This window comes from Balaenoptera physalus (genome assembly GCF_965194825.1).
Source record: "Balaenoptera physalus genome assembly, chromosome: 20".
Lineage (NCBI taxonomy): Eukaryota > Metazoa > Chordata > Mammalia > Artiodactyla > Balaenopteridae > Balaenoptera > Balaenoptera physalus.
In genome coordinates, this window is record NC_138901.1 from 44,649,216 (window position 1) to 44,673,576 (window position 24,361).

At 57.1% G+C, this 24,361-nt stretch overlaps 1 protein-coding gene across 1 annotated transcript in view; it reads right to left on the bottom strand.

The window, feature by feature from the left end:
* Positions 1 to 294: 294 nt before the first annotated feature.
* Positions 295 to 24,361, bottom strand: part of TMEM132E (transmembrane protein 132E) — a 57,282-nt gene continuing 33,215 nt past the window's right edge. Inside the window, exons 2-9 of the mRNA XM_082441578.1 lie at positions 16,438 to 17,371; positions 14,806 to 14,952; positions 14,352 to 14,544; positions 13,545 to 13,688; positions 10,865 to 11,070; positions 8,757 to 9,045; positions 7,609 to 7,800; positions 295 to 6,682 (exon numbers count right to left, since the gene is read on the bottom strand). Of these exons, the coding sequence (XP_082297704.1) occupies positions 5,627 to 6,682; positions 7,609 to 7,800; positions 8,757 to 9,045; positions 10,865 to 11,070; positions 13,545 to 13,688; positions 14,352 to 14,544; positions 14,806 to 14,952; positions 16,438 to 17,371 (3,161 nt within the window). The 3' untranslated portion in view covers positions 295 to 5,626. The remainder of the gene's footprint in view (positions 6,683 to 7,608; positions 7,801 to 8,756; positions 9,046 to 10,864; positions 11,071 to 13,544; positions 13,689 to 14,351; positions 14,545 to 14,805; positions 14,953 to 16,437; positions 17,372 to 24,361) is intronic.

Genomic DNA, 24,361 nt, shown 5'->3' on the forward strand with positions numbered 1-24,361 from the left:
GCTCCCTGTGGGCAGAGGATCCACAAGCTGAACTTTCAAGCTCTGTCTTAGCCCTGCGACTCGCTGCTTCTCTGGCAGACACAGGGATGGTTACCATTCCCATCCCCCCATGCTCCTTCCCTATGGACACCCCCGCCCCACAATCTGGCAAAGTCCAAACTCACAGGAGCAGCTGCCAGTGGCAGCATCAAGTAGAGGATGGCAGAGCTGGCAAAGCTTGGAGAACCACTGAGGATGGTTGAAACTGTTACCCCCTCCTGCCCACAGCATCTCTAAGAGGGTGGAGGGTGGAAGGTGGAAACTAGCAGGGCTGGGCGGTGCCTTGGGCTTCACACCTGCAGACCAGAAAACCATTAAGACTGAAGGCACTGAGGGGGCCATCTGGCCCTGGATTCTAGTTGAGGGTCCCGGCTTGTTCTAGACATGGGCAGTGCCAGGCTCGTGGCCACACAACTAGTCACTGGTAGAGAGAGAACCCCCACCAAGGCCCTGGACTCCCAGCCCAGTGCCCTTGACACTGTCAGAATCATTCTCTGAACTCCCGGTTCCCACAGAGGAGGGCAGTGTGGGGCAGAGGGAAGACAGGAGACTTGAGCCAATGTAACCTGGGTATGAATCCTGGCGTTGCTATTTGTTTGCTGTGTGACATGAGACAAGTTACATAACTTCTGAGCCTCAGTTTTGTCATCTATAAAATGGATATAGTGATAGCACCTACCTTACTTGGTTATTGTGAAGACTCAACGGAATGATGGACATAAAATGGTTAGCGTGGAATGAGCTCTCAGGAAATGTTAGTGATGGCTATTTAATCCTCCTGCTTCCCCTGTGCTTGGCACTCCGACTGATCTATGATAAGTATTTAATAAACACTCACTGTGCTACCGTGGCCGGGGTGGGGGCCTAAGGCATGGCCTCAGCTTCCCAGTTTCTCTTGCTTATACTCCAGAGGCTGAAGGGACAGCCGGTATCCCAAGGGAAAGGGCAGGTGCAACTCACACCCACTTCCCTGTCTGTGCTGCTCACTCTCCTAACAAGCCCAGCTCAACACCTTGCTCAGGAAAGCCCTGCTGGTTCTCTCCTCCAAAGGTGACCAAGAGAGGGTTGGATGGTTGTCTGTTGTGACAGTCAGCTGGGGGTGGAGCTTCTAGTAGGGGAGGGAGTGTTTTCCCTCTAAAAATGGGAGAGAGGCCATAGCGTTCACTGTGTTCCATCTGCCCCCCCAACACTATCCATGGTCTATACCTTAAATGGGGGTCCCACAGCCTTGCCCCCATCACTTGAGCACATCAAATCCTTAGAGGCCCTTCTGTATGCCCCTCGCACCTTCCGATCTTTCTAACATCATTTCCCTTCAGTTGCTGACATCATCAGTTGCTTCAGGATGCAGCAGAAAGAGGGTAGGTTTGTAGCTGCCCGGAGGTTACTTCTAAGCTGGAGACCCTGGGCAAATTACCGTCACTCTCTGTGTGCCTGTCTCCTCATCTATAAAACAGGAGTTAGTAGTTCCTATCTCCCTGGACTTTTGTGCAGTACAGGTGCTAAAACAGCACAGCCCCTTCAGAGAGGTCAGTGAATACTGTCTAGTAGCGGTGACTTCCACGTTTATACAAGTGAAGAAATGAGGGCCCAGAGCTGGTTATGTGTTGGCTGAAGGTCACACAGCAAATGCACCGTCAGACCCCAGGAGTCCCTGCCAACCTGTCTTAGGAAGTTTTATCCCTTTGGATGAGAGTTTCCTTTCCTGGCCCATATACTGTATTTGCCATGTTCTCAGCTTGGCTCCAAGTCTGTCCCTTTCTCCCTGAAGCTTTCTCTTAAGGGGGGCACAGTGCCTGGCACATAGTAGGTGCTTGTCAATATTTGTTGAAGACAGGTTTGGAGGCACGTCCTGGGTGGCGTTGGGGTGAGGCGGGGAGCCGAGCCGAGCACTGACTTCAGGCAGGGGACAGGCTCAAGGCGGCTTCTCCACACCCCGGCTCTGCCGTCACCTGCCCCCGCTGTCGGAGAAATCTCATTTTGCCAGCAAGCTGATTCATGGGCCTGGTTCCCTGGCGCTCCCTGAGCAGCTCTCTGTCAATAACTATTCTTTACAAGGTCCCTTGATTCGTTTTTGGGGTTGAAGACAAATTTTTAAAGAGGAGTTCAGCGCCAGGGCCATTCCAGGGGCTGTTAACTTAATGTCCCGCCTCGTTGCCTCCAAGCTTCCTGCCTCTTGAACCGCGTGAGGGTCAGGTCTCGCCATTTCTAGCAATTGCTTCTGAGTTCTTGCCTTCGGACAGGGGGTGAGGAATGAAGAGAAAGGGACACAAATTGCAAGCCAGGGCGGCAGGCGGGGCTCTGGCCCTGCTGCTAGGTTCGCTGTGTGACTATCAACCAACCGCTCCCCCTCTCGGGGTCCTCTTTCCCCGTTTGTGAAAGCATGGATGATGGCAACCACCATTAGGAAAGCTTCTGAGGTCTTCCCGGGAGCAGTGTGTTCTCTGAGGTTCGTTTGGGAAGGAGATCTCGGTGTCAGCAGCGTCTGATGTCCTCCCCTCGTTCCCACGTGGGATAACGCAGTTGGCAAATCCTGCAGTGAATGCCACTGTGTCCACCAGCTCTCTGTTGCCATGTCCTTCTGCTGCAGCATCCTCCTAACTGGTCCCCTTGCCCCTCGAACCCTTCTCTCCTTCACCCAGCAAGAGGGAAATGATCTGAACCTCAAGTCAAGCCTGATTCCCCAATCCATTTTGAACCCACCATATTCCCTCTGGCCTCCACTCTTCGGCATATACATTTTGTGTGTTTCTCCATCATCAGGGACCCAAAGCCCAGGCACAGGGAAAGCATGTGCAGAGACAAGGCAGCAAAAGAAAGCCCCATGGTGTCAAGTATGCAGCCTCTGGGCCTCCGAACCCTCTATTCTCCCTTCTGGGAATGTCCTTGGCCTTGTCCTCAGCAAACTCAGTTTGAGTATGTCTCCCCCTCCCTTCTTTGCGCCCCACCAACCCAGGGCAAAGCTCTATCATCAATCATCCCAGGCGACCATGGCCAGCTGCTATGTCCATCTTCCCCGCGGGGTTGGGGTTCCTTGGCGACAAGCCCACAGTTTTGCCTCCTCTTTTCCTGGCAGGAGCAGGCACACAGTAGGAGCTTAATGCATTGAATGAATGAATTGGATCCACTTTCCAGCTTTCATACCAGCACCCCTCCTGTGCACACACACCCAAGCTGGGATGTTCATCCTTCCTTGACACACATCTATGTTCTCCTCATCTCTCTCTGGAACACTGAGCAGATAAGTGGTGAGGTGGCAGAGTATGGAAAATCACCAAGTGAAGGATAACAGGGAAGCCATTGATAGTTTGCGTCTGAACTTGAGTTAGCAAATATTCGTTGAGCACTTGCCAATTCCGGGCACCACGGGTGATGAAAAGTGACTGAGGGCCCCCCTGCCCGCCCCCTAGGACCCTCTAGGAGGGCACCGTCAGGGCACATTTGAACAGCAGGTACCTGATGTCCTGGACACTCCAGGAGAGCCCTCACGCTCTGCCCTGCACGGCTTTCCAGCAGCTCCCGGCTTCCTTGCCGCTGAGCTACACTTACTCTCTGTTGCCAACACATCTTGGGTAGAGCCGGCCAATCTCAAGTCTTTCTTTCAGGCCCATATCTTACCTGAACATTAAGACCTGGATGCAACAAACTCCATTTACTGAGTATCTCTGTGTGCCAGGGTCTGTGCCGGGAACTTTGTCTGCTTCTGGGCTCCGCACACAGCACTTTACAGACACGATCTCATCTAATCCTCACGGCAGCCCCGGGGCTGCCCCGATCGGTTGAGCAGAGAATCGTGACAGGCAGGCTTCCTTCTCTGCGGGGGCAACAGCTATTTGGGGCAGGTGCCAACGCAGCACTAGTCCTGCCCCTGGTCCCTTCTGGGGCAGATGCTGGTTGCTGTAGCCACCTGTCCAGGGCACTGGAGGCTGGCCAGGCAGGCTTGGCCGGGCTCTTCCTCTCCCCAGGTCTCCTGTGGTCCCTGGGGCTGCTGCCTGTGCTGGGGAGAGGTCTCCCAGGGCCATGGGAGGCCATGAGGGGCGAGGGGCCAGCCCATGGCCCACCGAGCAGGGAGGAGCCCCCAACAGCCATTCTCTTTCCTGCCTGGCTTTCTGACTTGGAGACCCCCAGACTGTCTCCATCAGTCCCTGGAGAAGAGAGGCCTCCCTGGGAGGTGGTGATGGTGACGAGGAGGGGTGCCCTCTCAGAGGTGGACTGAGGCAGGGGAGGAAACTGGAGTGAGCTCAGGTGTGCACACAACCCTCTCACCTCTCTCCTTTTTCTGTACCCTCCTACCCTTCTCCTAGAGGAGGCATCTCTTTATAAGGGCACATTTCTGGTTCAGCGAGCCCTCTATCCCCAGAGGTGAGCATCCCCCCAGCACCATAGGGTTTAAAGGGACCTGGATGTCGGAGGAGGAGGAGCAGGACCGCAGGTGGCTCAGCCGTGTTTCCATCTCATGTCATTTAGCGTGACCTCCGTGTGTGTGTGTGTGTGTGTGCATGCGCGCGCCCGCACGCAAGGAAGAGACACAGAACCAGCCACCACGCACTGCCTGTTCTCCGGGAGCTGATGCCCCCCCGCCCAGTCTGGTCGCCTCCATTTACTTAAGAAAAATCCAACACAGTGGTGGGTAGAACCCGAGAGAGGGGTGGCTGGGGGATGGGGTAGGGGAGCCGCGGGCTCCCTTCTGCCTTGCTCCTCCCAGGGTCCTTCCCAGCACTGCCTGGTGCCCTCTCCCCCTCCCACCGGATTCCGCCTGGCACGGGGGTGGGTGTCTGCCCCTGCAGAGAGGAAGGCGTGCTCGGCGGAGCGGGAGGGGCGGCTAAGGCGTAGTGTTGATCTTGCTGAGGGGTGGGCGGGAGGCACCCAGGGCTCCCGGGCACCCAGACCACAGTGCTCTGGGGCGGACCAAGGACTCCTCCCCCTTGAGGGCCTGCCCACAGCCCTTGGGGGCACAGGATGGAGTCCTGAGATCTCAGAGAGGCGCCTGGCTTGGCCCCAGACCCCTCTGGAGAGTCAGCTCCCAGGTCCTGGGAAGGAAATGGGGGGCACCCAGAAGCCAGCAGATGCTACAAATATCCCCTGCCCCCCAAATGTTTTGTCCACAGCAAGATCTTGGCAGGGCAGGCAGCTGCCGCCTCCCCACCCTGCAGGACAGAAATCCCTGAATAGTGGTTTGAGAAGTCTTTGTGCAGCCTGTGACACAAGACCCCCCAGAGCCCCCCACACAGGGGGAAGCAGGGGACGTGGGGGGATGGGGCAGGGCATTGTGTGGCCCCTCGGCCCAAGCTTGGCCTCCTTGCCCCCGTCTTGGGGCAGGGGGGTTGTCTAAGATGGGAGGAGGGTTGGAAAAGGTAGAAGGAAGGCTGGGATTGCTCTCCTCTTAGCAAGCTCCAACAGGAAGGCACCTCCACCTCTGGGGGCGGAGGAGGGTAAGGTGTGAGGCAAGGAGGTGGCCGTCAGGGAGGAGCAAAGCTGCAGGGGCCGAAGTATAAGATCCACTTCAGCCGGCCCATGTCAAGTGTGAACTGGGTCCTGGCTGGGTCTCACACAGCGCCCACGCCGTGGCGGGCAGGGGACGGCGCCCCTACGCAATCTCTTTGATCCTGCGCATGTAATTGTGCAGGTCAGGGGGCGGAGTGGGCCGCGCGGTGCCCGCCACATCTGGGCAGCCCCATCCCAGGTCCTCTTCGTCCTCCTCGTCCTCTTCGCCGGCGGGCACCGAGTCATAGGCCAGCTCCTCCGAGGGCAGCGTCGTGAAGGTGGTAAACTTGACCCGCTTGCGCTTGGAGGTGGGTGAGCTGGCGGGGTCTTCGGCCTGGTCCCGGGCCGAGCCGCCCGAGGAGCCGTCGCCCCGCCCGTGCACCTGGCTCTGGACGCTGGTCTGCGAGCTGCCGCTGCTGTGGTGGTCGCCGTGGCAGCAGGCGGGCACGGTCTCCATCGGGTTGCTGGCGGGTGGCGACAGCTCCCCCTGCCCCCGCAGCGGCTGCCCATTGCCCAGGAACACCCAATGGTGAGAGTGGTCCATGCTGGTCTGGCCCTCGGGCGGGATGCGCTTGTGCCGGTAGCGCAGCACGAAGACGATGCAGTTGATGAGGAAGACCAGGATGGCGAGGCAGAAGACGCCCAGCAGCGCGTACATGCCGATCTCCAGGTCCGTCAGCCCCCTCGGCATTTGCAGGAAGCCGGTGGGCAGTGGCAGGAAATCTTCTGTGGGTGGCACCGCCGGGCTGGCGGTGCCCGGGCCCACGGCCTCGGGCAGGGATCCGGCAGTGCCCGGCGGGCCAGCTCCCTGGGCCTCGTCCTCGCCCCCGCTGGGCCCTGGCTGGCTGGGGCCGGGGTAGTCGTAGGTGGGGTCCCCCTCTTCCCGCCCAAAGTGCACCCGCAGGCCTACAGGGGTCGTGGCCAGCACACTCTTGCGCTTGGTTTTCTGGCAGCTCTCGGCAATGGTGAGCTCCGCACGGAGCAGCTCCCCGGCCCCCTCGGCCTCAGCCACCACCAGTGGGAAGGCCCGGTCCTGGGTCACTGTGGCCACGCGCTCGTCCAGACTGCTCACCAGCAGCCCGTAGTCCCGGGGGCTGTAGAGGGAGAGTGGGGCTGTGGTACCGTCGCTGTAGGAGAGCCAGAGGCTCAGGAGGGCTTCCTGGAGGAAGAGGAGGAGAGGACAGGAATCAGAGATCTACTCCTGCTGGCTTCCCTGCTGGGTCCTGAGCTCCGTGAGGGCCGAGGTGCTCTGGCTCCCTGCTGTATTCCCAGTACTGGAACAGTGCCTGGCAGGCGGTGGGTGCTGGGGAATGGTTATCTGAGCGGGAGTTCTCCCACTCAACTCAGTACAGGGAGTTATGGCCCCGTACTGCCCCGAGAACGTCCTTGCCCACTTTGCCCTTCTCCCCCGGATGAGTTGATGGTAAATTCTGCCTTGGGTCTAACTCAGATCGCTTCTGCTGCAGGAGTCACACCGTATCTCCATGCCTGATCACCCCCAGCAGGCACGTGGAGGCTGAGAATGCACACATACTCAACCCCAGCACTGTCCTCTGTTTGTTAAACCTTCTGAGAGCTGACCTCCTTGCAGATGAAGAAGCAGGGCTCAGAGACAAGCAACTGGCCTGGGGTCACGAAGCACGTTGGGGCAGAGGACTCCTGTGTCCTGACCTCTGGCTCGGTGCTCAGTGCCCACCTTCTCCCTCCCTGTGCCTCCACCTGTAACTTTTCCACCTTTGTCCCATAGCCAGTGCCCTGGTGTATCTGTGGGGGGGCTAGAGCTGGGGGTCCAGAGATGGGTGAGGGTAATTCCGGGGGGTGGAGGCGGAGGTGACGGGCCCTCTGAGAATGCAAGAGTGGGAACCTTCAGCAGGAGCATCTCACCATGGCAGGTGCAGGAGGTGAGACCTTGGCCAGACTCCCGGGCAGATGGTGGGGCATGGCGTAGGGCAGGCGTGCAGGGCACAAAGGGTAGATCGATCTTCCATTATCAAAGCCCTAATCTGGGGGGCTCGTGGCCAGAACCTGCAAGTCCTCCTTCCACACCCCCAAGCCCCCAGGCTGGCCCGCTGGGCATCCAGTTACCTGCTTGAGGGAGCTGAGGGTCTGCTGGGCGGCCGTGGTGGCCACGATGGTGTGGCTGCTCCCGGGGCTGGGCCGCAGGGACAGGGCGAGGCTGGCCACCACCTGGGCCTGCAGCTGTGTGATGCTGACCTTCTCCTCTGTCACTGTCAGCAGTGTCTCCCCAAGCACGGACTCCGTCAGGGGGGAAACCACCTGAGGCAGGGTGGGGCGGGGATGGGTGAGAGCCAGGAGAGAAGGACACCCCGCCCCCCACCCCCCAAATCCCCAAACAGGGAGGAATCTGAGCGCTGCTGGAAGAGAAGCCCAGGGGGCGGGGCAGATTGGGACGCAGGACTCCTGGGCTCTGCCTTAGGTCTGCAACCGGGAACCAGGGTCCAGAGGCCAAGCAAGGGTCAAAGGCTCACAGGAGCCAGGCAGGAAGACAGATGAGTGAGGTGGGTTGATTCTAAAGAAAACAACAGCCCTCCCGTAGGGTGATAAGTCACAATTGATGGTCAGCCTCAATGTCAGGGAGACAAAAGGGAGTGGTGGGCACTGGGGCAAATGGGAGAACTCGTGCTCATGTAAAAAAAGGCAGCAGTACTGACTCCAGCTGATGATTGCCAGGCAGGAATGCAGACCCTGTGCTGCCAGATTCATATTTTCTAAAACCAGAAATTTACGTTTTTTAGAAAATGAGAAACCTCCCAATTTTTAAACGGTTGGGTCAATCGTTTTACAAACAAAATATGTCTGCAGGCAGATTTCAGCCCCTGGGTCACTATTCATAGTCTCTTAGATGGATGATATCCAGCTCTCAAGGAGGAAGGTCAAAGTTGAGTCCCCAGATCTCCAGAATTCCCTTTTCTGGCCTCTACGCTGGCTGGGCCCTCCCACCTCCTCCCCCCTCAGCCACGGCTCTCTCAGGGGCCACACTGAGCCTTGCAAGGTTGATAGAGGCTGGTGAGGCCCGGAGGGTGAAGCTTCGCCAAGGTTCTTGACCTTCGATGGTAGAATTTCAGGCAGAAGGGCAGGTGGGGGAAGAAAGTGTGTTTGGGGGCCCGTCTGGGTTTGCTCCCCGAGGCCGAGGCGCTGGAAGTGCTGTCTTAGGAACGTCTGTGTCAAGGCTCCCGGCACGCCGCACCCCCCCTCCCCCCCCCCTTGCTTACCTTGAAGGGCGTGGTGCCTGGCTCCAGCCCCGCCAGCGTGCTGCCGTCTACCATGCGTGCCACTCGGGGGTCACCCACCCGCATGAAGTCGCTGACCAGGTCGGTGACCTCCACCAGCCAGTCTGGGCCCAGCATGGTGACCACCTGGTCGGTGCCCTCCGACGACGTCGTGTGGAACTGGGTGAAAACCTGCAGAGTGGCGTGCTGGTACTGCAGGGTGCAGCCGCGGCTCGGGCTCTGCCGGCGCTCCTCCTCCTCCTCGTCCTCGTCCTCGCTCTCCCGGGCTGATCTGGGTGGGGGAGGCCTGGAGTCAGGGCTCCCCACCCCGGCTCTGACCTGCACGAGTCCCTCCCTCCCTCTTGCCCTGCCAGCCCCTCCCCGGCTCCCGTGGGTGGAAGGCTTTCCCTGGCCCATCCCTTCTGTCTCTGACAAGCCTGGAGCCCGAAGTCCCAGGCTTTCCTCTCCTAGAAAGGTACCTTCTTGACTCCCCGACCCACCCCGTGTCCCCTGCTTGGCTGCGCCCACACCTGTGAATAGCTGGCATCAAATCTTAGCAAATACTGGCTCTTTCTCAGCACTGAGCACTTGCTGGGCCCTGGGCTCAGCTCTAACTTGGATCAAAGGTGATCCTTGCTCAAGTGCCAGGAGGCTTAGCTATGTCGTGTCCTACAGCTGTGTGGCAGACAGAACTTGGATATTTAGCTGATGAGATTGCCAAGCAGAGTGTGGGAGGTGTGTCCTGGCTTCCTCTGGCTGCTCAGAGTAAAATGCAAGAGGAGACAGATAAATGGAGGGAGGAACTGGCAGGCAAAAGGGAACCAGGACTTGACAATTTGGGGAATTCTCAGCCTATCCAGATTGCCAAAAATGCAAAAATCAGGAGATTCACCCAGGAAAACGGGCTGTGGAGAGAGAGAAGGGTGTGGCCAGCGCTTGGCTAGTGCTTCAGAGGATTAACCACCAGAATATTCATTCACATAGAGGGCTCTTTTACCTGTGTTAACTAATTTAATCCTCACAGCAATCCGCTGAGCTAAGTGTTAACGTGCCCATTTTAGAGATGAGGAAACTGAGGCACAGTAGCCTAAGGTTACCCAGCTAGCAGATAGCAGTCAGGATTTCACCCCAAGCCATCTGGCTTCAGAGTTCACTATGTCCTTTGCTACTCAAAGCAGCATCAACCTCACTGGGAGCTGGCCTGAAATGCAGACTCACAGGCCCCATCCCAGTTTCACAGAATCAGAATCTGCATTTTAACAGCATCCTTGGGCAAGTCGCACACAAGTTCAAGAGGCTCTGGTCTATGCTGCCTTGCTTTTCCAAATCTCCGCAGAACTGAACTGATCCCAACTCTCACTAGGCTGCCTGTTTTTCTCTCCAGCTCCGCCCCTCCCGCTCTTAGCTGCCTGTCACTCTGCCTCTCTTCTCTTCCCTGCTGGCTTCTCTCTCCAGCAGCGATGAGTGGGTGAGTGGAGTGTACTGAGTACACATGGACCTGCCCCACAGATGGGCACCCGGGTGTGTGAGCCTGTATCCCAGTGAGGGAGCCCAGTGGGGGTCACCGTGTGCCTGGCTGATGTACTCACAAGTGTGCCCCTGGTGTGCCCAGGCTGGGGCACGTGTGTACAGGTGTGTGAGCACCTGTGTTGGTGTTTCTGCTCCATTTTGTCTGCTGCTTGACTACTCTCACCCTGTCTCCCTAGCCAACTCCTTTCCACTCATCCTTTAAGACTTAGCTCTGGAGTCACCTCTTCCAGGAAGCCTGCTTTGACTTCTTCTGGAGGAAGAGGTGGTTCTTTCCTTTGTGCCACTTGCTTCCCTGTACTCAGGGCTTCCTTCATCCACCACGCTCCATGGTATATATAAGACGGCTTCCTGATGGACCCAGAGCTCAGCTGGGTCAGGCTCTGGCCACACTTACCTGCTCCCCTCCCTGCCCCCATCCGTGCCTGGCACACAGTAGCTGCTCAATAAGTTTGTTGATTGCATAACCGACCTGCAGACTGTGTACACCTAGGGCCTTACACACACATGCAGATCAGACGTTGTGCCAGGGCTGTGTCACCCATGAGTATCCCCAGCATCCGCCGTGTTTGGAGGGGCCATACCTCCGGTCAGGAAGGATAGGTACCCTCCAGCCCTTCACTTGGCTGAGGCGGGCATCCGAGAGCTCAATGTGCAGGGGCAGCTTGGGCACCCAGACTGTCATTTCCAGGGGGGCATTGAGGACGTCGTAGCGGAAGGTGACCCTGGCGTTCATGGAACCGCGAGACTCCTTTCCGCTAACAAACACGTAGTCACAGCTGCTGGATACCTGGGGAGGGGGAGAGAGGTTGGTTGGCCTGTCTTGCCCTACAGGTCATCCTGTGGGGCAGTGCAGAGGACTTCATTCTGACAAGGAAGGCCAGAAGGCCACTGGACAGAGAAAGTGCCAGTCACAGGAGGCTGAAGGGGAGGGGCTGGGTGGGAGAAGGCCCCTAATTTAATTCCTCTGGGAGGTGTCAGCTTCCACTCCATTGCTCCAGAGATCACCTCTTAGTGGCTACCTTGGGAGGATTTTGCTCCCTGGCAAGAAGCCAGTGTACCAATACTTTTGTAAGGGGCTGCTTTTGATGTGCCAGGCCACACCTTGGGGGAGTCTTCAGGCTGAGGGTCCCCAGCGCTGGCTCCCCTCCCCAGCATGACCGCCTGGGCTCTGGAGCAGGTGTCTGATGGTAGAGTCCTCCACAGTACACAGGAGTAGCCTGTCCTGAGCAGGACACTGGGGTGCGACTGGGCGGGAGGAGGTCGAGGTGGAGGGGGTGGGGAGAAGGGGCAGGCCCACAGCTCCTCCAAGGTGCCTCTGGCCCAGTGGTCCCAGGCAGATGGGCAGCTGGTTAATTTCCGGGAGGGGGCTGCTCCAGCCAGGGGTGGAACTGAGGGAAAGGGAGAGGAAACTTCAGGACCAGAGAACCCCAAGCACAGACAGGTGGACAACTGCCACCCACGGGGGCAGCTTTTGCAGATGCATGCCCACCTGGACGCCACCTTGCATTCTTCACGGCTCCCCGGATGAGCATATGCTCACTGAGCACATCTTGGTGGGTAGCTGTGCCCACACACAGTGGTGTCCCTGCCAGTACTTCAGGGCAGATGCAACGGGTGTCCGTGTAAGTGCCCACGTACACGCCTGGCATACCTGGAGTGAATCCTGTGTGCAATGCATTTAGGCGCTCCTACTGGGACACGCCCCCGGGTGCACATCCTTGAGTCTGGAGGAGGGTCTATCAGTCAGCCTATGGGCTGATGACGACCTGAAGGCTCTGGTGGGGGTGGGGAGGGGCTGGGACTGTGGTTCATCTGTGCAGATGAGCCCCTGACGGTCCCAAACTCCTTCGAGCTCTCTTAATCATCTCAGGGGGTGGGTGGAGAGGAGTGGGACGGTGGCTCTGCTAGAAATGCTCAGTTCCCACTTGGGAAGGCAGAGAATTCCAGCTGAAGGCTGGCAAATCCCATTTAGAATGTTGGCAAACTCCCGGAAGAACCTGAGAGTATTTCACTGAGAACGGAAATAAATTCCATTTCGAATCTTTGCTAATTCCCTTTGGTATCCAAGCCACGGTGACTGTTCTGGTCTGCTCTGGGGCGGGGGTGTGGGGGTCTGGGTGGTAGAGGAAGGTGCTGGGTGAGGGCTCTCGGGAGCAGGCCCGTTTCTCCCGGTCCCAGCCTGCCAGCAGTGGCAAGCCCCAGGGGCCTGGCAAGGCTTCTAGTCCTCAGGAGGCCGTGGGTGTGTGGTACCAAGCCGTCTGCTCTGGCTCACTCGGGGGACATTCTTCCTGGATGGGGGGATGGAGGAGGTGAGCCTCGGGCTCCAGAGACCAGGAGGGATCCAGGGCAGAGCAGAGAGAGAGAGAGAGAGAGAGAGAGAGCGAGAGAGCACACACTCCCAGGGAGGGAGGAGGACACCGACATCCCCACTCCCCCTGCTGAAGGATTTATAGGAACAGGAAACAGATTCTGTTGCCCAATCATTTGATTTTGGCACCAGCTGGAGGCTGGCACGGCAGACAGCTCACCCATCCCACAGGGACCAGGGCTGGATGCCCTCCTGCATCACTGCCCACCCCACTGCCTCCTCCCCGCATCTCACCTCTGACCACTGTCCAAAGCCAGAGGAAATCTGGAGGCCCTCCTGGGGAGGTAGCAAACTGGGCCAATCAAGTCAGATCAACGTCCTGTTTGCTGGGCTGTGGAGGACCCACTGCCCAGAGGGGGCCTCTGGGGAGGAGCTCAGGGCAAGGCCTTTGGGAGGTGGAGGGCTGGGGTGGGTGTTCCTGGAGTGGGTGTTCCTGGAGTGGGTCCTTTTACACAACCTTCACTCCTGGCCTAACTCATGAGCTTCTGGAGGCTTCCTCCCTGGGCTGGATCTCCTCCACCTGGTCACCAGCACCCAGGTTCAGGGCATGTCTCTGAGACCCCCCAGGACGCCCTCCCCTATTGCTTTGCCCGGTGTCTGCCACACAGCAAGGGCTCAGTAATGACTTGGGGATTGAATTCAAGTTGTCAATGCTGCTTTCTCCCTTCAGCCTGCCAAAAGGTCTCTTCCACATTCCTGCAGGAAGCCCTCCAGGACCTCCCCTTGCTCAGGCTGGACATGGGATGCTCTTCCCCTCACCCCCTGCCACTTCCCCTCCTCTTGCCTACCAAGGGGACCTGCCTGGGATGTGAACTCCCCTCTGGTTTGGGCTCCCACTCCCCCTGAAGGCCTGAGGCCTTCTTCCCAGGCTCCCCCACCTCCAGGAAGCTCACCTTGATGATGTCCTCATTGTCAGATTCGCATTCCACCAGGGCAGAGACATCTAGGACAAGGCCGGTCACCTCGATGGCAATGACCTTGACAGGGATGGCCACCGTCCGGCCAGTCAGGATGGCTGTGTTGATGATCTCTGTGTCCTGCAGGGAAGAGAGGAGGGCGGGGCTCTGCTGAGCTGCTTGAGGTCCCCTGCTCTCCCAGGACCACCAGCCAAGCCCCGGCAGCTCCCAGCTGTGCCCACTCCTCAGATGCGTATCCTTCCCGTGGGGACGTGGGCAGACAGATGCATCTAGCCGGTCTCGCGTGCCTTCTCAGACGCTCTGCTCACTTGGACTCCGGTGGTAGCCTTCAGGGTCTACCCCACTCTGCTGCCAGAAAACAATGCTTCCCCAATCCTCCACCATCTCCTCTCATCCTCTTCCATGCTCCTCCAGACTCAGAGTAACGTCCAGCACATTTGCCTGGCTATTCCATGTGCCCCTGGGCTGGTCCCAGGCAATCATTCCACGGCACTCTTCCTAAACCCATTGCTCCTTTGAACAAACTATTCCCATTCCCATCACCACACCTTTGCCCAGGAGATCCCCTGCCTAAAGCACCTTCCTCATCTTCTCTGACTGAATGATCCCCTCCTCCATGGGACCTTCAAGGCTCCACTGCATGGTCACCTCATCCAGGAAGCCCCCCCTCCCTCCCAAGCGGCCCCTCCATGGTGACTTCTCCCACCTCCGTGCCCCTCAGCAGCCGCTGTCCCACTCCAGCACCAGGCGCAGAGCTCACCTGCCTCCTGTGAGTGCACTCACCATGGCCAGGGGCAGGATGGCCTGCACATCCCGCTGGATGACCGTCAGCTCGGTGACAGCCCGCTCCAGGTCAGGCAGGGCACCGTGGCCGCGGTAGTCGATGTGCCACATGATCCTCCGCTTGACTGACTGGCTGGTGAAGTTCTCCATCTCAAAGTCCAGCTGCAGGATCTCCAGGGGCCCCTGGTCCTCCCTGCGTGGTGGGGGAAGGGAGGAGAGCCCAGGAGGAAGGGCTGGGAGCAGCTCAGGAGCTCCGAAACCCTCGCTGAGGACCCTAGCCCTCCTCAGTGGCCTTTCCCTGGGGCCCTCTGAGCCTTCCCCAGCCTGGCCTCCAGGGTCCCCAGAAAGTACGCCCCAGCCCTTCCGCCGGCTTGGCCTCCTCCGTCAAGAATTCCCCCACCCCTCCCTGGTGCTGTCCTGCAAAGAGGCGGGCAGAGGAGCCACCTTGGCTCACCAGAGGGGCAGCGGTGTGCCCTGGGCCCAGGACACATCCACGGTGGCTGTTGAATGCTTTGCCCCAGTCAGCAGCTCCGAGGTCACGTGCCACTGGCCACTCCGTGACTTGGTTCCTAGAAGGGTCACGCCCTTCTTGGCCTTCACCCTGGGACAAAGCAGGAAGAAGAAGAGGGAGAGGGTCAGCTTGGGGTCCAAGGGCTGCCCACCTGCCTACCATCCTTAGGCTGGGTCTGGGAGAAGGGGGAGCAGGTGAGTAAGTTACCCTGAGTTCTAGACTCAAAGCCTGAAACTAATTTGGGGGATCTGGTCTCATGTAGCTTCAACCTCTGGCCCTAGTGGAAGCTGTAGTCCCTTCTATTATATCTCTGCCAGATATTTACCTAACTTCTACTTGCATACCTAAGTGACAGGGGACTCACTATTTCTGCACACATCCCATTACATCTTTAGAAAGTCCCTAAAAGGAGAAACTTCTTCCCTGTATGTAGCTGAAATAGAACAGCCGTGGGTTCTGTTGGGGGAAGGGAGGACAACTCTCTTCCACCTGAATAGACACCTAGGGAGGTGAGCAGGTGTTCTCTGAGTCTTCTTTTCTCCAGGCCTAAAATCTTCAGTTCCTCCAATTGTTGCTCTTTTGCCATAGTTTCAAGTCGCCCATATCCTAGTCACCCTCTTCTGGACATTCTGAATACATAAGGTGTAGTGTCTTATACTAAATACAACACTTCAGCTTTAATTAACACTAACTAAAGCAGAATGATTATCACCTCCCTAATTCTACATACCTTACTCCTATTAATGCAGCCCAAGATCTCTGATGACTGATTTAACTCATATTCACATTCAGGTATTAATCACTGAATTAGATATGACTCTGTCCAGGAATACTTGAACTTTAAGGTAGTACATTCAGGACAGAAGGCAATACTTAAAGAAGTTGGAGGTTAATGGTGCTGTTTCAGGTCCCATGTATAGTGCTTGGGTTGGTGGGGAGCATTTTGGTGGGGCCTTTCTTATATCCTCAGAATCACCCAACATGGCTCAAACCATGGATTCCTACTGTGAGACATCATTATTGTTTGTGGGGATGTGATATGACTGACGGCATTTCTGAATTTGTGAACTGTATCCTTCACAAAGAAAGAGCTAGGACTCCTGAAAATATTTCTCCCCACTCCAGGATTAGACAAATGTCCTGACACACGGACACTCTCCTGTTCATCTTTTGGCTCCCAGGCAAGGGGCTGCTCTCTGATCTCCATTTCTCCTCTTAGGCCTCAGTCTCCTCATCTGTAAAATAGGAGAGTTGCACCCGCTAATGTCTAAGGGCCCTTCCAGCCCCGATTCTATCATTCTGGATATCCATGCTTGTGAAAATGGATGTTTCCTCTTCACCATGACACCCCTTCTGTGAGATAGGGAGGACAGGGCAGACATTTTTGTGGCCATTAGGCGGATGAGAACACTGAGGCTCAGGTAAGTGAGCTGTCTTCCTGAAGCTGCTCAAGTGATAACTGGAAGAACGGGGATTAGGAGGCTGGATGGGCAGGTCTGGGCGATCCGCCTACAAGGGGTCAGGTGTGCAGCTGACCTCGGAAGGGAAGCCAGACCCCCGCCCATGCCCCCCTACCTGAGAGTGAAGTGCTCCACGCTGGGGCTGGAGGGAGAGGAGGAGTTGGGGGCCAGGTAGAGGAGGATGCTGAGCACTTCCCCGGGCTTGAGGGGCCGGTCAGGCAGGCGGATCACCAGGTTGCCGTCCAGCCTGTGCTCCTGCAGGGTCCTTCTGGGGGGCGCGCGGAACAGGCTGATGCTCCCGATGCGCAGCAGGGGGTGCTGGGTGGGGCTCTCGGCCCGGGCCCCGCCGCCGGGCCCGGCACCCCGCCGTGTTCCTCCTCCACAGCCTCCCGATGCATCCGGGGCGTGGAGAGTGTAGTACAGCTCGGCTTGCTGACTCTCCCCTGTCGCCTCGGGCTCCAGCCCATCTGGAGACTTGCGGCGGGCAGTGGGTGGTGCGGGCGGGGCCGGGGGCCCGAACCAAGCCAGGGGCAGCTCGGCCCGCACGAGACAGGTGGCCAGACCCCCGCTGAGGCGGCAGGAGCTCTTGACCTCCCGGGCATCCCGGAAGGCGTGCAGGCGGACGCAGGGCAGCCGCTCGGTGACGCCGAAGTCATCCCAGTCCCGGCCGGCCACGTAGAACAGCACCTGGGCCACGGGCTGCGAGGCAGGCACGCGGGGGCGGACGATGAAGGCTCGCACCTTCCAGCTGACCGTCAGGCGCTCGGGGATGTCCAGGGTGCTGGACGGCTGCAGGAGCTCCCGGGCCACCACCTGGCTGGTGCTAAAGGGTCCCAGGGAGACATTGAGGACGGGCAGCTCCTTGGTCTGGAACACCACGAAGGGCTCGGAGCGCTGCAGGGAGCCGTTGGTGACCGTGGGGGACGTGCGCCGCGCCTCCCGCAGGAAGAAGGCCAGCCGCGTGTGTGACAGGCGGTAGCTGATCGGCAGCACGGGGCTGGCCTGTGGCCCCGGAGGACTGGGGCTGGCCGGGTGGGAGCGGCCAGAGGCTGGGGACAGACAGAAGAAAGACCCCAGAGTGGTCAGGAGAGGCTGTGATCGGACTCCAGGGCACCCCAGCCTCCCACCCTTACAGAGGGCCGTCCACTCCCAGCCGAGCCGAGCTCAGCCCTGCTCTCCATCCTCAAGGCTCCAAGCCAGGCTCCACCTTTGCTGGTGTGTTAGTTGCCCTCTTGCTGCTGATTCATTTCTTTATCTGCAATGCAGGGGTAAAGCTAATGCCCGTACAAAGAGTTGTGAAGCTTTAAAGAGGTTTTATCCTCTGGCATCTTCATTTGTAAAATGAGTATAAAAATTGTTTCTGCCTCAAAGAACTATTGTGGGGACTTACCAAAGTCATGTGCGTAGAGGGCTAAGAGCAAGGGTGACGCTGAGGCGATAAGTTTTCACTCTTACCATTATTAATGGTACAGTACAGTATGTATTTAACGATTTAACATTGTTTATTAAAATTAAACTATTATTCATGCATTATTATGACAGGCAGTGGCTTATTTGATCCTCATCAAGCCTTTGAACCAGGTATTATTATGATCTCCATTGATTCACCCAGTTTTCTGTCAGTAACTTCTCTTTTTGGAGAGCCTATTCTTACCTCTTACAAATGAAGGTGCCGGATGCTTAAATAACTTACCCAAGTCACATGAGTGAAAGGGGCCAGCAGCTGGAGTTGAACCTGGGGCCACCTGGCTTTCAAACCCAAGCCTCTACTCCTTTACTGCTCCAGCTGCCTCAGATGGTGCAGGGTCCCCAGGGATCCCACATCGCCCCCTACTGCCTATATGTACCACCCCACAAATACACACCGGGAAGTTAATCCTCGTCCCCCAAACCCAAACGTGGGCCTTGGGGTCTCGGGCTTGACGTCTCCCTTCTCTTGGCCACTCACCGCATCCTCGCAGGATCCCGCCAAGCTGTAGCAATTCTACCTCTTGGCTCTCTGGTCTGTCCCCGGCTGCCCCTGACCTCCATCCCCAGGCCCCTGCTCCAGCTTCGGCTTCATTCCTGTCGCTATGACAACATAACATTGTCTAAGTGGGTCTCACCTCTCCCCAGCTCTTCCCTTCCCTGGCATACCTTTCCCCCCTAGAGCAGCCAGAGGGATTTGTTTCTCCCAGACACAGATCGGACCTTGTTGGCTCCTCACTCCCAGCTCAACACCTGTTGGACATTGTTAAGGAACAGGAAGGACCAAGATGGGGAGGTCTGAGGTTTGAGAACAGCTCTGGATCTGCTGCTTAGAAAGCCGTTGGGTTGGCTGCTGTGCCCTGGCCCAGGTCATTACCCCAGACCCCACATGTGTGCCTGCAGCCAGCCTCCCTGCAGGGGGCAGGGACATGTTCTCAGAGACTCCAGTGGAGCCCTGAGCCATGTTTCTCACCTTTGATGTTGTGTTGTCATTTGTTTTCGAGAATCAAGAAATTGCTCTATGATTTGTGTAACACAGTGCAAACGTGTATTATTAAAGACTCTCCCTTCTGCTTACAGAACTCACCTTGCGCCTGAGAGTGGCATTCAGGGCCCTCTACAATGAGCTCCAGGCTCCCCTTTCCCCAGTATTCCTCTTCCCAGGCTCCTGCTGCCAGCATAACTGGACAACTTCTGGCTTTAGCGCTCGCCAGTGCTGCCTTATCGCCCCTCTTATGCTCATGCTGTGCCCTCTGCATTGGATTCTCTCCTATCCTATCTGCACACATCCAAATCCAAATCTTCCTCTAAGGCCCTGCTCAAATGCCACCTCCTCCACGAAGCCCTCCAAGATATGACCTCTACTCCTGGGAATTTCCTCAGAGCTTTGCCCTTCTCTGAGGGAAACTCTCATCCTGCCTTGCGTGAGAGTTATCTACGAGGCCTTGCACTGAACAAGTCTTTGACAAATCACGGTTGATCTACACTGAGTGATTCGCAGAGACCTCCGTCCCAAGGAGACTCCTAATCAGTGCTATGGTGGTTACTTGCCACTTATGCATATTATCATGTTACCACCATCAATGAAACCTTGATGGTTCCACAAACGTTCACACCCAATTCCTCATAAATTCGATGAACTAAAAATTCCCTGCCCTTGAGGCTCTGGTGTCTATGTCTGATGTTTTTAAATTTGTGGTTTAATTTTCTCATTTAACAAATGAGGCAATTGGCTTGGGGCACAACAAAGGCCCTGGGTCAAGTGTCCTAAGAGGAGTGGCACCTGGTCTGTGTGGCTCCTTAGGGCCCCGCTTGAGCAGTCCTTAGGACCGGCTGGTCCCTGGTCCTCTAGGCAGCCCACGCTTTAACCATCAGACTGGTCCCTCTGCTCCCAGGAGAACTCTGTTCTCAGGCCACCCTCCTCCACTAGACGTCCTGCAGCCCTGCAAGGTAAGCCAGGTGCCGATGATGGGGCAGAGATGGGCAGCCTGGTCCCAGATGAGAATAGGAAGGCGTTTGGAGAGACGGGAGCCTTCCCTGCTGCTGCATGGAATCCCTGCCCCACGGTTACCACTGGAGTGTCTGAGAAGGTGTCCCTGCTGCCTGGGGCAAAGCTGGCCCAGGCACACATGTGGGATCTGGGGTAATGACCTGGGCCAGGGCACAGCAGCCAACCAACTGCTTTCTAAGCAGCAGGAAGCAGGCAAACGGAGGCTTCAGGACTCAAGTTCAAGGCTTCTCCCTGCCACGCTCACGAGGCAACTTGCTTCCCATTTTGAGCCTTGGTTTCCATCTCTAAAATTGAGGAGGTGACATCAGCCCCCTCACGGGGATGTTGAGAGTAGCTGAAAGACCAAGGGGAGGAGGGGGCACTGCTACAGGTGGTGGGATGTCCAGGACCTGCAGGTACTGAGCTGAGATGGGGAGAGGCCACCGTGCTTGGCCTGCTGGGGTTGGAGAAGGGCACCGGCTGTCACTGAGCTGTCAGTGCTCAGGCCGGGTGGACAGGGTAGGGATGTGGATGTCAGAACCACCAGCCCTGTCTTGTTTACCATCCCCGGGAGACCCCAGAGGCACTTAGTCCCCTTTGGCCTTCTCACCGTCCCAACCTCAGGCAGGGCCAGCCATCTGGACCCCTTGGAGGCACAGTGGGGCGGGGCCCCAGATAGGCAGCAGACTCAGAGGGGCGCGGAGAAAGGGATTGGAGAAACGTGCTTGCGTGCACCCCTCCGCCCTCAGATTTTTGTTGAATGAATGCAATTGTCTGAATGAGCTGCCCAGCACTGACTTGGATGCCATGGGCTAATGAAAGCGCCCTCCATAGGGCAACCCAGAGGAGACCGGATGGCCAGTCAGGGCAGGGTTGCTGGGCTGGGGGTTCTTGATCCCTCTCAGCAACCTTGCAGATAAGGAGACTGAGTTTCTGAAACAGGAAGCAACTTACATTAAGAAGGCAACTAGCATTTAGAAAAGGGAGCCAGAAAAGATGGTATTAGGGTACTACCATTTTTGTACACTTGTCATTGTGACACACAGCACCGCCCCCCATCACCACCGAGGAATCATTCTATCCTCTGGGGCCCTGAGACCCCTCTGTGGGCTGAGCAGGGGCGGGGGTGTTCCTGAGACCCCAGCACTAATCTCAGCTCTATGGCTCAACTACTCTGGAGCCTGAAGGAAGTTGCTTGATGTCTCTGGGCCCAAGTTTTCCCAGGGAGGTAGGGGAGGCCCTGGAAGCCGTCTGGTGTGGTGGGGCTGCCGGGAGGAAGGGGAGACTGGGGGAGTTGCCAGCAGATCAAGTTCTTGGAGACACGATGTGTGAATGTGTGTGCACACGTGCGTGTGCTGAGGTGCACGCTGGCCGGCATCTCACAAGGAGCTCTACGCTCCGGGCATCATGGAGCGTGGAATGGGCTTGGGAAGGAAAAGCTGCTAGAAGGTTCCCTGCAGGAAGACGGATGGGGTAAGGGAGGGTCAAGCCAGAGCCGAGCTCGGCCGGTTCCAGAGGTGGAGGAGGAGTGCTGCGGGGGTGCCGCTGGGGTGGACTTGCGGGCCTGGACCCGCCCTGCCTTGGAAACACCCAACACAACTCCCTCCAGTCTGAGGGGGGAGCGCACGCACACACACACACACACTCACACACTCAGGCTCATACACAGCCCGGCACACACCTGCTCGTCAGGCCCCCCACCAGGAAGCCCGTGACAGGTAGTTCTGAACCCCGGCCGTCCCCGGGCCTCTCACCTGCTCCACTCGGCTCCCCGGAGCCCAGGCTCCACCTGCTGACTTCTGTTTCAGCCCAGCTCGCCCTGTGGACCAGACTTAGCACTGCCCTCCTGTCAGCAGCCTCCCCTCTCCTGGGAACAGCAGTCGGATTCTCCCTCCGTCTAGGTGACCTTGGGCCTAAGCAATCATTTGGGTCTGGCTTCCCTGCTTCTGTCTCCCTAGGGAAGGGGCTCTCCCTGTCTCATCATGTCTCATGGTCAGCATTACATGCCCCCCTTCCAAATTCATACGTCGAAGTCCTAACCCCCAGCACCTCCTAATGTGACTGTGTTTGGAGACGGGGGTCTTTAAAGAGGTAATTAAGTTAAAATGAGGTCATATGGGTGGGTCCTAATCCAATATGACTGGTGCCCTTAAATGAGGAGACTGGGACACAGACACACACAAGAGGGAAGACCGTGTGAAGACACAGGGAGAAGGCGGCCGTCTACAAGCCAAGGAGAGAGGCCTCAGAAGGAACCCACCCTGCTGTCACCTTGATCTCAGACTCCCAGCCTCCAGAACTGTGAGAAAATACATTTCTGTTGTTTTTGTAAAAGTCTCTGGGACTTTGTCATGGCAGCCAGAGCGGGTTAATAATAAATGGGGATGAGCTATTTCTGTCCCTCACAGCCTCAGTTTCCCCAGTAAGATGTGGAGATACCGTATGGGGGTGGAGGAGGAAGACAGGCTGGGATCATGCAGCTTTTGTAGGCGGGGATAATGATGGAGGCTGAGGCGTTCCCAGCCCCTCCCATGACTGTGCCTGGCATGTGACCCTTCCTAGCTGAGCTGAGCCAGCTCCTTCCTCCCTCAGCCCTGGAGGGCACATCCAGCTCTTAACAGCTTGGTCACTAAGGGTGAGGTGTCTGTGGATGTAAGAGGTCTGAACTCCCATTTCCCCCACCTCCACCCATCCCCTCTGCCACCAGCTCCCCTGGGCCCTGAACCTGCCCACCTCGGGGACCCTTAGGAGCACCATCCTGGGGCCACTTCAAGACTATGCTCGGCTGAGAGCCAGCAGCCTTCATCCTTCCCTTCTTGTTCCAGAACGAGACTAAGGCATGAAGAGAAGCTTCACTGGAGCTAAAGAAGGGCACTGGACCTACCAGCACCCAAGAGAAGATTTGCCCAGGAGGTGGGGTGTGGGGGTCCCCGCATCCTTCCATGCCCAGCTTAGGCATCACCTCCTCCCTGAAGCCTTCCCGGATACCTCCACTGCCACCATTGCTTTGTTCTGTCCAGCTCTGGCTCTGGCTGATCAGGAGCTTGGCCCTGGTATAAGTGTGAGATGCAAATAATCAATGATCTGTCTCAGCCACTTCTGTGAATTTTTCCTGGGGGGCAGGGTGCTGGTCCATGGGCCCCTTCGTCTCTAAAGCCACCTCCAATCCAACACCAGAAGGCAGGTACTTGTTTATGCTTTTGCTTTTCCAGCTGGCTTGGGATCTGGGCAGACACTGGGTCTGGACCAGCTTTGCATAGTGCCCAGCGTGGCACACTGTAGGTGCTTAACAAATGTCAAGTCTACCCTCTTATAAGGCTGGGGGCACCTGCTCAGGGCCATTGGCTGGATAGAGGCCCTCCCTTTTCGTCTCAGGCTGGTCCTAGGTGTCTGGGAGTGCAGCAGGGGCCTTTGCCCAGCCCCAGCTAAGCTTCACACCTTCTCCCCAGGCACAGAGGCCAGCCCCCCTCTCCAACCTATAGAATAGAATGAATGAATCTGCATGGAGGCTAGGGTCAGGCAGGCTGGGGGAGGGGGCGCCTCTGGCCATCTCCCTGCTTCTAATCAAGATCAGATGCCTCCTGCTTCTATCTCTAATTGTCCCCAGATTAAAACTAATCGCTTGTAAATCAGAAAAAATAAGATTGTCATCAGCTTTGGTGAGTTTGAGGCTGAGGGGCACAGCAGGGCGTGCCAGCAGGGCCAGAGGGCACGGGGCTGTTCTGGGAGAGGGCTTGGCCTGCTCACGTGTGTGTGTGTGTGTGTGTGTGTGTGTGTGTGTGTGTGTGCATGTGTGTGTGTGTGTATGTGTGTGTGTGTGTATGTGTGTATGTGTGTGTGTGTGTGTGTATGTGTGTGTGTGTGTGTGTATGTGTGTGTGTGTGTAAGGGCCACACCTGATGTCCGGTGTGCTTGGGGATCCTTCTGCTCTTACTCCTGAACTTGCCTGAATCTAAGAATCAGCCAGAGAAAACAAAACGCAATAGCAAACAGATTCTCGGGCTGGATCCGGGCAGACACAATCACAATATCCAGGGGAGAGACCTGGTAATCTGTGTTTATTAAGGATCCCAGGCGTTGATATTATCATAGGAGTTTGGACCACACAGCGCTAAGCAGGAAGGGTTGGGAGATGCTGAAGGGGTCATGACCTGCACGGCATAACGTGGTGATGCTGACGGTGCAAGATGAAGCACCCGGAGCCCAGAACAGTGCTGGGCACACACTGGTGCCAATTCTACAAAGGGATGAATGAACGGGTGAGAGGAGGCGAGAGCCAGGGTTGATGTAGGTGGTGAGGATGCTGGTGAAATCGAGCAGGACCCTGGAGGGCCCTCCCGGGTACAAAAGCCTTTCCCTGTCCCCCCATTTCTTGTCTGTAGGAAAAAGGCTTCGGTCTCCTAGGCCTTCCCAGAGTTCCACAGAGCAGGCACAAGCAGTTAATGATTTGGACAATAGAGTCACAGGGCTCCTAACTCCTCCCGCAGGGATGTAAATAACAATCTGATGCATATCTTTGAGTTGCTCTACTGAAACTAAGACCCCCACCCAGGTGACTACATGCTGACCACAAGCATGTAGA